Source organism: Psammomys obesus, unplaced genomic scaffold, assembly GCF_907164565.1.
Source record: "Psammomys obesus unplaced genomic scaffold, mPsaObe1.curated_primary_1811, whole genome shotgun sequence".
NCBI classification, from domain to species: domain Eukaryota; kingdom Metazoa; phylum Chordata; class Mammalia; order Rodentia; family Muridae; genus Psammomys; species Psammomys obesus.
The window spans coordinates 4,238,099-4,252,026 of NW_026585691.1; the positions used below are offsets into that span (position 1 = coordinate 4,238,099).

At 47.0% G+C, this 13,928-nt stretch overlaps 1 protein-coding gene across 4 annotated transcripts in view; it reads left to right on the plus strand.

The window, feature by feature from the left end:
* Ca12 (carbonic anhydrase 12) overlaps nt 1-13,928 on the plus strand; it is a 52,811-nt gene that overhangs the window by 26,045 nt on the left and 12,838 nt on the right. For all 4 annotated transcript variants that reach the window (XR_008719157.1, XM_055598782.1, XM_055598784.1 and 1 more), the window contains exons 3-8: nt 6,274-6,453; nt 7,475-7,620; nt 10,591-10,686; nt 11,641-11,704; nt 11,987-12,144; nt 13,268-13,394. Coding sequence is in view for 3 of the 4 variants with exons in the window: in XM_055598782.1 (XP_055454757.1) it covers nt 6,274-6,453; nt 7,475-7,620; nt 10,591-10,686; nt 11,641-11,704; nt 11,987-12,144; nt 13,268-13,394 (771 nt within the window). In the remaining variant the exon portion in view is untranslated. The remainder of the gene's footprint in view (nt 1-6,273; nt 6,454-7,474; nt 7,621-10,590; nt 10,687-11,640; nt 11,705-11,986; nt 12,145-13,267; nt 13,395-13,928) is intronic.

Sequence of the window (13,928 nt, forward strand, 5' to 3'; positions counted from 1 at the left end):
AAAGAGATGAGAAAAGAATGGTGGTTGCAAAGGGTTTGTTGTTGTTGTGTGTTTGTTTATTTTCTTTTTGTTCCGTAATGGAGAGACTCAAATATACTTCCATGCAGATGGCCAAAGAGGTCAGGGAAGGAAGGTTGAATACAGGAGTAAGAAAAGTATGTTACTGGAAAAACCAGGGGCTTTTGGAATCTGGGAGATTTAAAAAATGTGAAAAAGCTAGTTTCTGCCTTGTCTTATTGGAGAATGGGGAGGGCATGTGCAAATGAGGAAGTATTTGACAGAGGCCAGGCCACTAGATCAGACTGGTTGCAGCAGGAGAACGGGGTTAATCCGATTAAGGCAAAAGAGGGAACCTGGCAGTGTGACGAGGAAGGAGAGACTGAGCAGCCTGTGGAGCACCCTTCAGACATTGTTGAGGGTCTAGCCTGAGGTGGAGGAGGTGGTGACAGAAGGTTGTAACTCAGCCCACTGAGAGCAGAGGACGAGCGGGCTCACCCAGCTGAGATTTTGAGTATTGCAGGAGTAAGGCCTAGGCATTCTGACCATCAAACTGTGATTGGGCCCAACATGTTGACTGGTGCACTGTGTGGACCTTACTGAACACTAAAGTTTACAAACAAAACAAAAATCATTAAAAAGTTATAAGCTGGTAAAACGCTCTTTCAAGTCGCCTGCACGGCTGTCCTGTCAGTGTCCTTCTCCCTCCTCCTGACACCCACGCTTCGATTCTGTTAAAACTGCCTCATTGTCAGCGCCAACTTTGCTTCATACTAAATCATGCTGAAATTACTCTGCCAGCCAAGGATCTTGGTTGCAGTAGAAGGCCACGCCTCCCACTGTCAACTTCCTTAGGGGACCACCTGTAGATGACACTGAAGCATTGCTGAGTCTCCCAGAATGACGATCCTCCTGGCTGAGGCCTTCTCATGTCCTCTCCCTCCAGGACAGGCAAGTCCAGGCTTTAGATCCTGAATAGGCAGGCTCTAGCACGATACATTCCTGTTCAATAGTGAAGAAGTTTCAAAAGCTGAAATTTTATGTCATCATTGACTCATAAAAATAAGGGTCCAAAATCTCAAGAAGGGGAAGTTGAGGCTGGACAGAAAGATGGGGAAATTGGGAGAACATAAGAAGGGAAAGGAGCCCCCTCCCTTTGGAGAGTGGTTGAAACCTCTCATCAGCTGAGAACCAAGAATTTTAACATCACTAAAATTCACAATGAATATTGCCCATATAGAAACAATATTCCTTTTCTATAAAGATATTGCAAATAGGAACATTAAAATAGCAGAGGCTAAGGGCTGGAGCTCAGTGGTAGTGGACTTGACTGGTATGCACGTGGCCATCAGTTTACTCACCAGTACCACAAATACTAACAGTAACAACAGCAATAATAATTTAAAAGAATGCTAGAAGGACTCGTGAGATGGCTCAGTGGGTAAAGGCACTTGCCTACAAGCCTGCTACCCCGAGTGTGATCCCCGGGACCCACGTGGTGGGAGGTGAGAACTGACTTCTACAAGTTGTCCTCTGATTCCACATGAACTCAGTGGAGTGAATCGCTCACGTACACAGGCATGAGCAAGGTGCACAATAAATAAAATTTAAGAAGAAATAAGTTATGCTTAAAGCCTAAGCATATATGACATTTGGATTTAAAAAAAATTATCACATGATGTACGTATGTGGGGACATGGGACAACTATGCAGCCAGTTCTCTGCTCCCAGCTTTACATGGGCTCCAGGAATCGAACTCAAGTCCACCGGGTTTCCGTACCAAGCTCTTTTCTGCAGAGCCGCTGGTTCATGAGCTTTGGATTTAACCTTACCTATTCCCCAGCTGTAACTTTCTGAGAATCTTACAAACATGAGTATGAGCCCTGCTTATAGTGAAAACATGTCTGGACTTCTTTATAACTTAAATCTAATAAAGATTCCATAATCCCTTATGATCTCTGCGTTTAATCCTGTCAGCCTGTTACACCCAATACTTTTAGATAGACCCAATGATCACATTTACTAAAAGAAAAAAGAAAAGCTCTTAGAAACCCTTTGAACAGCATCACTCCAGAACCCACCGATGCTCTGTCTGGGCTAATGCTAAGACACTTAAATACGAGTCACTCTGGAAGTCTGCATTTTCCTGAGTGCCCTTCTCTGTCCTCTAACACCCACACATAAATCTGTTAGCATCATTTCACAGTAAGCTCCAACTTTGCTTCCTTGAAGGAAAAAAGTAATGATCTAGTTGTAAAACTTTCTGCTGATTGGATTTGGTAACATTAAATTCTAAGTTATCTTTGCAGGGAGGGACAGTGGCAGTGAGCTTTCGCTCTGAGCTCACTGAGACACACGCAGATGAAGTCAACCCGGTTTGTTTCAGAGTTATCCAGGCAGACGTGAAGATGAAACAGGACCGGCTCTAACTCGCACGCTGTCACAGCTGGGTGATGTGGAGTTCACCTTGCTTATCTCTCTCTGATTTTGGATACATTTGAAATAATAATCTGGCCCTCAGATAACATGGGTCCCATACCCTTGAGCCTCACAATTCCCAGTCACGAGCCACGAGAGGCATTTTGAGCTGCACCATGTTAATCCTACTTTATATTTCAAAACAACGATCTGTCCACTTCTTTTTTGCCACCATTAGGGGGATTCATGAACTAGAAAGAAACAATGCTTTGTTTTTATTTGGAAAAACAAGCTTTGAGATATGCGTGGCCTCCTGGCTGAGCACGGGGAGGAGAATGGGGTCCTACCAGTGGAAGAGGTCCCTTGGAAACCCAAAGCAACAGCAAGTGCTTACAGGAGCTGCGTTGTAGGAGTTGCTCCCAGCACAGGCTCTCAGCAAGAGTCGGAAAGCTGGGGCTGGCTGTGTAGTTCAGTTGATAGAATGATTGATCCACAGCACCACATAAACTAGGCATGGTGGTATATGCCTGAGGTCCAACACAGGACAGAGAGGGGCCGAGCACCAGAGGGACAAAGTCAGCCTGAGATACATGAGACACTGTCTCAGAGTTAAGGAAAAAAAAAAAAAAAAGATTGTGAAAGCTGAGACTCAGGTGAGGTACTGTGGCTTTCAGTAACTCCCCCAGGTGTACTATGGCTGCAGGTCACATGGGCCGGAAAGAAACTGGAGGACAATGGCAAAGAGCCTGCCACTGTCATATTTGATACTGCTTGTGTAGGTACCTAGCCATGTGTCTCTCTCTCAAGCCAAGAAGTCATGAGGCTGTATGACAGTGTCCCCCTCTCTACAAGGGGACAAGAGCCATAAGGTGGTGGTGGTGAGTCTATGAACTCTATGGAGTCATATTTGCCAGCCCATATCCCACACTATAGGATGAAAAGCAGGTTTCCTTTTCAGCAAGCAGTCCCAGCCATCCGGAACCAAGCCTCACACTGGTGAACTGAAACGCCAAGGGGAGATATTCTGAACCTGAATGAGTAAACTCGTTTTCAAACTTTTCTCTCTCTTTTTAAGGCAGGGCCTCATGAAGCCAAGCTGGTCTCAAACTTACTATGTAGCCAAGGCTGGCCTTGAGTTCTTGATCCGCCTGCCTGCATCTCACAAGGACTAGGATTACAGAGGACCAGCAAAGTGGCCCAGTGGGTAAATGTGCTAAATGTGAAAGCCTGAGGACCCAAGTTCAATTCCTGGGACCCATGTGAAAAAGCATGCTATGGTAGCACACACCTGTAATGCTCAGATGGAAGGCAGAGGCAGGAGAATCTCCCCAGAAGCTCACAGGGCAGATAATCTAGAGTACCTGTACACACACACAAGAGAGAGAGAGATGCAGAGACACAGAGAGACAGAGACAGAAAGAGAATAGAAAAAAGGAGAAAAAAAGGAAAGAGGAAGGGAGAGAGGAGGGAGAGAGGGAGGGAGGGAGGGAAGGAGAAGGAAGCAGCACCAAGGTTCTAAACATTAACTGCCATAACTGGCTCCAATTCTTTTTTGAGGAAAATAAAAAAGCATGTGGGGACTTCAAACAGGTAATCAAGCACCCTTAGAAAACAAGCAGGAAACAGGTGGGAGAATTAGTAAGCATGTCAGGATCTGCCCAGTATGCCAGGCACTGCAGGAAATATGGGGATGAATGATACACTCCTTGCCTCCAAGGAGACTGTAGGAGAGGGAAGGAGGAAAAAAAAAAAAAAAAAAAAAAAACTCTCCCAGATGAACCTTCAGAGAAAAGGCACCAAAGCCTTGTAATCCAAGCCGGGTAATTGTGGTATTAAGCTAAAGTCTAACTGTAGACAAATCACTCCATATCAGTATTTCACCTATAAAACACTTTCATCTTCTCCCCTTGGCTATGTCAATGTTATAGATTTTAGAAGAATCAAAACTACTAAAATCAGTGAACCATGCTGCTGATGGGGAAAGAAGCAGAGGGATGGAAAGGGCTTTTTTAGGCCCTGCTGCCGTAAGGGCCCATGACTGCGGCCCATGACTAGCTTGCCTGTGGACAGACGCCAGGACTGGGGCACGTGGCGTCTACACCCCAGCCAGCCCAGGGACACCGGCATCTGTGCCTTCACCTCTGAAGCTGGTTCCCACTGGGCATCTAGAGCTGCCTTGACATGAACAGGCATCAGTGAGCCGTCCCAACTTGCCTGGTGCCGTGGGTGAGGGTGCTTAGTCCTGTAATCTTCATAACTCTTAGATCCCAGGAGCCAGAAGGGACCTTCCAGAATACAGTATCCAACCTTGCCATCTCTACCAGAGTTGGTGGCAGCTCCGGTAGGGAGCATGACCTGGCTGTGGACACTTGTCCTGCAGGCCTGTTCTCTGGGCATTCCTGGTCCAGTGTTCTCACTTAGTTTCTATTGAAGGCTTTGCCCACACTGGCTCTGCTCTCCTTAACATGCTCATTTTTCATGCTCCCAAACACCTAGTGTGGCTTTAACTTCTAATAAAAACCACATAGGACACAATTGAGACATTTTCCTCCTTTAGACTCCCAGAATCTCAGTTCTTTTGGGGGAAATGTCCGCCACTAGCCTGAAAATCCATTTAATCACCATGGAAGATAATCTTTTAAACACAGATTTACGTTCTTTCAAGACTTGTTTTCCTGTGGGAGTGGTATGGTTTTCAGTGATTCCCAACCTTCCTAATGCTTAGAGCTTTTAGTACAGTTCTTGGCGTTGTAGCAACCCGCAACCATAGAATTATTTTCATTGCTACTCGATAACTGTCATTTTGCTACTGTTGTGGATCATAATGTAAATCTCTGTTTTCCCATAGTTTTGGGTGACCCCTGTGAGAGCGTTTTTTGACCCAAGGGGTCGAAACTCACGGGTTGAGTTTATCTGCCCATAGACTGTGTGTTTCTAGTCCCAGAAGAGTGACTGCTAGCCAGTATTTACCAAGGAGCATGAGCCCTGGATGGTTTTTTTTTTTTTTTTTTTTTTTTAAGCCTGCTTCTCACTGAGGACTTGTCATTTTGATTACAATAATTCGACTATAGTATTACCAGGCTTCCCTCGAGTTAAACCCCTGCTGTGCTTGGCTTTGTTTCCCCAGGCCTATAATTACCCTATACTATTTTCAAACATCCCTTTTGGATTGCATCCTGCACTCCAGATGTGGGCATCAGGGTCTTTATCCCCAGGGTTTGCTATCAGGAATATCACACTCTGAATCCAGGAGCCTCAAAGACCTGCCTGAACTATGGTCAGTCAGATACCAACCTGGGATATCAAATTTTCCTTTCTATAATATAAGCTTGGAGGTCCCTGTAGTGTCCAACCTGGTGGCCTCAAGACCTAGAGTAATTTCTGGCTCATAATAGATGTTCAACAAGCAGATGGTATATTATTAGGTGTCGCTAGTTTTCATGTAAGGAGGATATGTATTGTGACAACGTGGGAATAAAGCAGAGGTTAGGTTGGGCTCTAGTTTCTGGCCTGGGCTCCTCTAGGTTTTCATTCTCCACAGCACTTTAATGGCAGGTGTTTTTGAAGTGTTTGCTAGGCCTGATTTTGTAAGCTGGTATCCCAGGTCTCAAACAGTTTACCTCTGTTCAACTCTTCTTCCCCATAGAAGTTACAGTGAAAAAAGGTATCAAGTACTTCTGTGGACTCTTACCACTCTTGGATGAGGTCCACAGGATGCCGGGGGACTCGCCTCTTATAGAATAGAGGGGTTATCTATAGAGAGATAACGGAAAGCAACACTAAGAAACCATTGTATAAACAGAGTAGGCAGTGAGAAAAATTCCTCGTGGAAAACTCAGCTCGAGTCTCTCTTCCTAGGTCCTACTGGCGAAAAGAACTGGTCCAAGAAGTACCCGTCATGTGGGGGTCTCCTGCAGTCCCCGATAGACCTGCACAGTGACATCCTCCAGTATGATGCCAGCCTCGCACCTCTCCAGTTCCAAGGTTACAATGTGTCTGTTGAAAAGCTGTTGAATCTGACCAATGATGGCCATTCAGGTAAGGAAGGGACATTAGAGAGAAAGCTCTGATACTCTTTCAACTCCCTGGCCCCTGAAGGAGAAGGGGCTAGGAGGAGGCTGTGAGGCACGCAAGACCCTCCTGTCTCACATGTGGGGGAGGAAGAGATGCTGGACGTCCTGAATCCAATGATTCTTCCTGAGCAGCACATCTCAGAAGCACATCTCTGGGAGAGAGAGAGAGAGGCGGCAGATAGGTCTGATTCCATTGGTCTGTTGACTAAGATGCTAGGGTGAATTCTGGGTTATCATTAACTATTCAAGGCACCAGCAATTCAATTGCTGAGAGTGGACACACACACACCCCAGTTGCTTAGGTTTTAGTTGATTCCAGATGTAGTTAGGTTGACAACCAAGATTGGCCATCACAGATACTAATGATTAATCAGACTAGGTAGGAATTTTAACTTCCTTGATTTGTCATTTGGAAGAGGGGCCTACTGATTTGTTCAGTGAACACTAGGGATTGGGTACATCAGAGTCTGTTGTATAGTAAATGCTTTTTTTTGGTTTTGTTTTGTTTTTGTTTTTGTAACAGAGTTTCTCTGTGTAGGCCTGGCTCTTCTGGACTTATTCTGTAGACCAGTCTGGCCTCAAACTCACAGCGATCCACCAGCTTCTGCCTCCCGAGCGCTGGGATTAAAGGCATGTACCACCATGCTTGGTATAAGTGCTTCTTAAATACCATTGTAATTCTCCAATTTGGAGAGTTCTTCCCTGAAGGTCTTACTGTCATAGACAGGAGCCCGATACATGGATATGTAAAGAAACACCCGCCATTGGCCTAGACTTGATGTTTTCCAGGGAGACCCATGAAGGTTCTGGTGCCACTGGAGTTGCACCAGAGAAAGAAGCCATGTTTCTGACCTGGAGGCATCAGTGCTCTTGTCTGCTCCTTGCTCCGGTGGCTCCTGTACCTGTGCGGGCGTTGCCCGCCTGCCTGCTTTCTAGCAGGGTTGATCTGGCCAGGGCTCTGAAGGGTGTTCTTCCATTCCTCACAGTGAGACTGAATCTGAACTCCAACATGTACCTCGAGGGCCTCCAGCCCCACCAGTACAGGGCGGAGCAGCTGCACTTGCACTGGGGGAACCGCAATGACCCCCATGGCTCTGAGCACACCGTGAGCGGGAAGCACTTTGCTGCTGAGGTGAGTGAGCAGCCGGTGGCATTGGCTCCCTCCCCACGGCAGCCTTCACTGTCCCCACCATCCTCCTGGTCTCACTGCCCTGCCCTTATCTGGGTGTCCTTGTCCCGTCCTTGCTGGAGCGCGCTGAGTTTGCCTGTTTCTCCTACTGTGTGAGGCTGTTGAGAAGGCTGGCCTTGCAGATGGGATGCATGCGGCCCTTCTCTAGGCATCTCTCTGCTGTGTGCCGAGGAGGACCTCACAGTTTGCCTGGCTGCCACGGCTCACTGCTCAATCATGCCAGGCTCGTTGCTCCTCTGTGCTTTTCGGTCTTCACACCTCGTGCTGTTTACAAATGCCTTTCCCATATCATTGTACTTGGGAATATGAGGACACTGACCCAGGGCTGTCCCTGTTGCTCGCCATAGATGAAGGAGTGACTGGCATTAAGATGTGCAGGGCATCACTATGGTCAGAGATTCTCTAAAAAATGGTTTGGGATGTGGGCACAGAACTGTGCCATGTCACCCCGAGCTTCTAACCTAAAGTGCCAAAAGAGAGTGAGAAGAGAAGCAGAATATGACAGGGTAGGATAAGGTCTGAGTTGGGGGTGTGGCTCTGCGTATGTACTGGAAAATGAGCAGGACGAGATAATGCTGTTGATCAGCCAGCAGGTCCCGTGGTAAATAATGGTACAACTATTCCCTCCTCTGTTCACAACTGCTGAACTGCCCGATGTCTCAAGCTAATTACAGGTCTGTTACAAGTGTGGAGGGGCCGTGATTCTGGCCCAACAGAGTGGTATTACTGGAGGCGCACATATTTCAGAGCAGACCCTTCCTTCTCGGGAGCTCGAGAACTGCAATTTCTTGCAAGTTAATTGCAATGTTGAAGCTTCTGCTTCCCCCTGGGAGAACAAAGTGGCAGCTAGGATGTAGGTTTGGAGAGTTTATGCATTTAAAAAATATTTTTGGGGTGCTGGAGAGATGGCTCAGCAATTAAGAGAGCATACTGCTCTTATGAGAACATAAGTTGGGTCCCCAGCACCCATTTTGGGAGCTCATAAGTGCCCATAACTATCTCCAGGGGAGCTGATGCCTCCTTATAGTTTCCTCAGACACTGCATTTACCTGTTCAAACACACACACAACACACACACACACACACACACACAATCTTTTTAACATTTGAGACAAAAATCTTACTTTGCAGCCCTAAATCTTACTATGTAGAGCAAGCTGGTCTTGAACTCACAGAAATCTGCCTGCTTCTGTCTCTTGAGTGCTGGGATTGAAGGCATGTGCCACTATGCCTAGATAAACTAAAAATAAAATCTTAAAAACTATTACTAATTATTGCATGCTCTGCACTTGAGCTAATCATCAGACCAAGCCTGATAGGCCACAGTTGCTAGTACCGTTGAGAAAGCGTCAGGGTGCTGCTGCCTGGCAGATTCTGTGTAGAAAATCTCTTTGGAGTAGTGGTTCTATTGAGTGGAAACTACAGAAGACTGTAAAGCCCCTCACCGGGAATTAGATTAGTTTTTACCCTCTTTCTAAACTCAGTCTGAATACATTCAGAGCTAAAGCAGACCACAGGGTCAAAGGTCAAGCAAAAAAGATCTTGGGTAATGTAGACAAATAGAAGTCTACTGTTTCTCCAAGCCTTTCCAAGATGGCGTGGGCCGTGTGGTAGGCCATCCTTTATGTGGAAAGGTAGCGAAGCTAGGGCCCCTAAGGAAGCCTTAACAGGAGATCGCTTAGAAGAAATAACGTGACAGTCAGATGTGGCGTATGCCTGTAACCCTAGCACTCAAGAGGCCGAGGCAAGAGGATTTCAAGCACAAGGCCAGCTTAAGCTACATGGTGAGATTCTGCCCACCACCCCCAAAGCGATCCTGGTTCCATTCCCAGCCCTCACCTGGCATTTCACAACCATCTGTAAAGTAACTCTAACCAACAGCCTCCTCTGGCTTCCACTGGAACCAGGCATGCACGTGGTACACAGATACACACACAGGCAACACATTCAGACACATAAGAAAGTAAAATGCAAAACAGCAAGAGGGCGGTGTAATGACATTAAAGAGTAGAGCTTATGCTGAATTCCTTTAGATGATGGCGATGAAGAGCGACTAGGAAAAAAAGAAATCTAGATAAAGATGTGGATACGCAATAGCCTCAGGAGCGTGGGATGAAAACGCATGTGTCTGATTTAGAGCTATCTACAACAAAGCCTTCCGAAGGCTGGGTAATCCTCTCTTTAGGATTAAAAGTCATGTTCAAACATCACCAGCGTTTCTAATAACAGTGGTCATAACATGTGCCTAGACTTTCTAAATCTGAGACCTCTCAAAAACTTCTCCTTGCCTTAATAATTAGTGTCTGATCTGATTAAAGCCATCATCATTTAGAATTGCAGTTTGAGAAGATAAAAGTCTACATTTGTGGAAAGTCATTCTTGTTCTATGGACTCTTAAAATCTGACTTAAGGACCGAGCTGGTAAAAGCTGTGCGGTGATTTCATCTGCCTGAGGGATAAACACCAGTGGTTGTGCATTATCAATTATGATTAAGTTGTAGCTGGCAACTGGTTTCCTGCCCCACCCCTACTGCTTCCAGACCAAGTACAGAGATGCCAATTTACAGGAGACCACTTGGCCTCAGGCTCCAGAAAAAAAAAAAAATCAAAAGGAGAAGAACCCCAAAGTATCCAAACCTTTTCATGGTTAAAATAAAAACCCATTCATTCATTCATTCATTCATTCATTCATGTCTGCTGTATCGCTGCTAATTTCCAGGTACCTTATCAGACATGAGGGGTCCAGTAAATAAGATAGGATGTGCCCTGCTGGAACTGGGGGGAAAGAGAAAACTGGAGATGGATAGTAAGGGATCAGTTCTTTGGGGGGAGGGGCAGAAAAAGGTTCTCTCCTGCAGAAAAAGGTTCCTGTGAGTCGCTTGTCCCCTCATCTGTCCTTCTCTCCTGTTGCAGCTGCACATTGTCCATTATAACTCTGACCTGTACCCTGACTTCAGCACCGCCAGTGACAAGCCAGAAGGCCTTGCTGTCCTGGCTGTTCTCATTGAGGTATGATCTGTTCAAAGGGCTTCTGACATAAAGTCTGCGGCCGGGAAGCTATCAGGACGAGGTGTGTGTTCCGTTCGCAGCAGTCCATATAGTGAGCCGCTCCCGGATGGCCCTGCATTGCCCCTTAGAGTAGGGGTTATTCCTTAAGGCTTCTTCTCTCTTTCCTCAGAGGAAGCTTTTGCTGTCTCTAGCTAGCTGAAGAAGACGTATCTTTTGTGACATGAGAAATATGAGTCCCTGACTCTGTCCCTGTTGCATGGTCTGGGGAGGGCCTGTGGGGTGTGGGGATCCTCATGCTGTTCCATCAGGTGTGTCCACCACTGATACAACACCTAGCATCCAAGCTCCATTCTGCAATGAATTATTTAATCCATTCTGCAATGAATTATTTAATCTTAGAAAACAAGAATGGCATTGCAGTGCATGCTTATAATCCCAGCAGGTTGCAGGTTGAGACAGGAGGACCACTGAGAGTTTGAGGTCAGCATGGGCTACATACTAAGATTTTTATCTCAAAATCTTAGCCAGGGCAAGGGGCAGTTTGAGAAATAACTGCTGATAACTGCCTGCTTTGTTTTCTCCAATGAAACAGCATGTTCCCATTTCCCAGTGTGCTTACTTATCCAGCTTTGAGTCTGTGAACTCAAAGTTCCCCTAAGTTCCAGGTGAAATGGACTGGTTGTAGTCTTGAGGCTAAGGTCAGACAACCAGGAACACAACCTATATATTGGAACACTCAAGCCTAGTGTCTTAAGCTGAAAACGAGACATCATTTGCTGCCAAAGGTCAAGACCACCATATTAACACTCAACAATCTGGTGATGGGGCAGAATTTTCTTTGTAAGGTAGCTCCTCGGGGGAAGGGCCCCAGCCCAGCCCTCTGATGGTAACTGTCAGTGTAGGCGGAGCCTATCTTGTTCTGTCCCTGCTCAACCTGCCTGGTCTCTGTTGCAGATAGGCTCTGCCAACCCGTCATATGACAAGATCTTCAGTCATCTTCAATATGTTAAGTACAAAGGTGAGGGGCACTTGGCTACTTCTTTGTTCACTGCTACAGAGGATGTGGTCACACCTGTGCCACCATAAGAGCAACAACAGCATAAGGGGAGGGTGCTATCTGTGTTCACCAGGTTTCGAGCAGCAGGCTGCTGGGCAGTGCTGTGATGCTGGGTCAGATGGCCCAGAGAAGTGCGTACTCACTGTGCCTGAATCTGAGTGTTTAAGCTCAGTGATTGTGTCTAGCTGTGCCCCTCCGATCAGGAGTCAGGCTGATACCCTCATGCCCCATCTATCTCTCCAGGCCAGCAAGTGTTCATCCCAGGCTTCAACATTGAAGAACTTCTGCCCGAGAGCCCTGGCGAGTACTACCGCTACGAAGGCTCCCTGACCACACCTCCTTGCTACCCTACCGTGCTCTGGACAGTTTTCCGAAACCCTGTGCAGATTTCCCAGGAACAGGTAGCAAGCCAGAGTCTGTATGCTTCCTGGCATAAGCTGTGCTAATCAAAGACTTTCCTCAGAGCCTCTCCAGATGGGACCTGCCATGGAAATGCTGTAGAAATTAGAGTAAGCTCTAAGAGGAGTTAAACACTGAGCTAGGAAAATGAACACACTTCCCACCATTCTTTAAAGAGAGCTGCAATGCTGTGTTTGCTAATGTTCCCCTCAGTGGCTGGATGGCTGGCAGTCACTGTTTAAGTGGGAGAGAGCCTGGCTCCTTTGATGGGCCAGAATAAAGTCACACCAGGTTAACACATGGGCCCCACATTGCAGAGATGAGAGGGTCACTGCCCTTGGAGTTAACAATCTGGTGGTGGGAGCTGGGGAGCCAGGTCATTTCATTAGCAACCGTCTCTAAGCCATTCTAGGGACCACCTGACTTCTGAGCTGACTCAGGCTCATCCTGCTACCCCACAGCCTAAAAGCATGAAGAAGAAAAGCGTAGAGGAGGCTGGATGGTGCTACATAATAATCACCCACAAATCATCCCAGCCAGCCCTCACTGCCAAATGCATTCTCTTTACTATGAACTTCTGAGCCAAGAAGCCCCGATAAATGGCAGCTGGTGGGTGGACGTGAGAAGGGATGAGCTGAATCAGAGGTGAAATGTGTGGGGAAGCAGCAGCAGCCTAACCCAGAAAACGGATTATGTCATATTCATGGGGGTGTGAAGATGTCAGGGAGCCCGCATTCAGATCACTGAAGGCCTCTTCCCTCTGTCTTTCATTCTGATTTGACTATACAAATGAGCCCAGCCCCTGCAGCTTTAAGAGTTGTGTTCCAATTCAGGGTCATGAAAGGCATGTGGTCTTGGTGAGAAGCTAAGGAATCTTCCTCTTCAGCTTTCCCTTCATTTGGGGCAGAGTCTGGGGTTATCAGGAACCCTGACAGCAGGGATGTGCCCAGCCCAACTCAGCCGGCCCTCAGATGAAGACAGTTCTCTGGCTTTCCCTTTGCCGTCAAGTGCTTTCTGCCAAGCCCCTCATGGGATGATTCCAGGAGCTTCTCCGAAGTCCTCTCCCCAGGAGGACAGGCCACTGAGCACCATCAGCTCATGGTACCTTTTTTCACTTTCCCTCAGCTGCTGGCTTTGGAGACTGCTCTGTATTTCACAAACATGGATGATCCCACCCCAAGAGAAATGGTCAACAACTTCCGGCGGGTCCAGAAATTTGATGAGAGGCTGGTGTATATCTCCTTCCGACAAGGTGAGAAAGATTCGGGGCGGGGTGGGAGAGGGAGGCGTCCATCTACCAAGGAGACAGTGCCCTTAGGAAGATGGCTGAGTCACATGGCTGCCAAGGAACCAGAGCAGACCCAGGAGCTTTGGTGTGTGGGCTGCTGTAGTCTTCCTCTTGTGCTTGCCATGTCCTCAAGTCCTTGCAAAGAAGCCCAGGCCAGGGGTCCCTGAGGTATATTGACCAGAGGTCTTATCGAGTCTGGGAGTCACAGGTGGGGATGAGATGCTCCTGGGGACTTCTTTGCCCTAAAGGATGTGTGTTATCTTAAGATACATGGAATCCTCTGCATGAGGAGAAACTTCTAACTTCTTGGCATCAAAGGCTACATAGGCCCTGCCCTCGGCCTAGAGAGATGATTACACACTACAAGCACCCATAGATGCTCCTCTGTAAGATCAGGGGTATAATCCACATTCATGGCCACAGCAGCTCAAAATCTAATGTAGCAGAACCCATTAGGCAAGAAAGCACTCTGGGTCACAGCTTTTTTTTTTTTTTCGG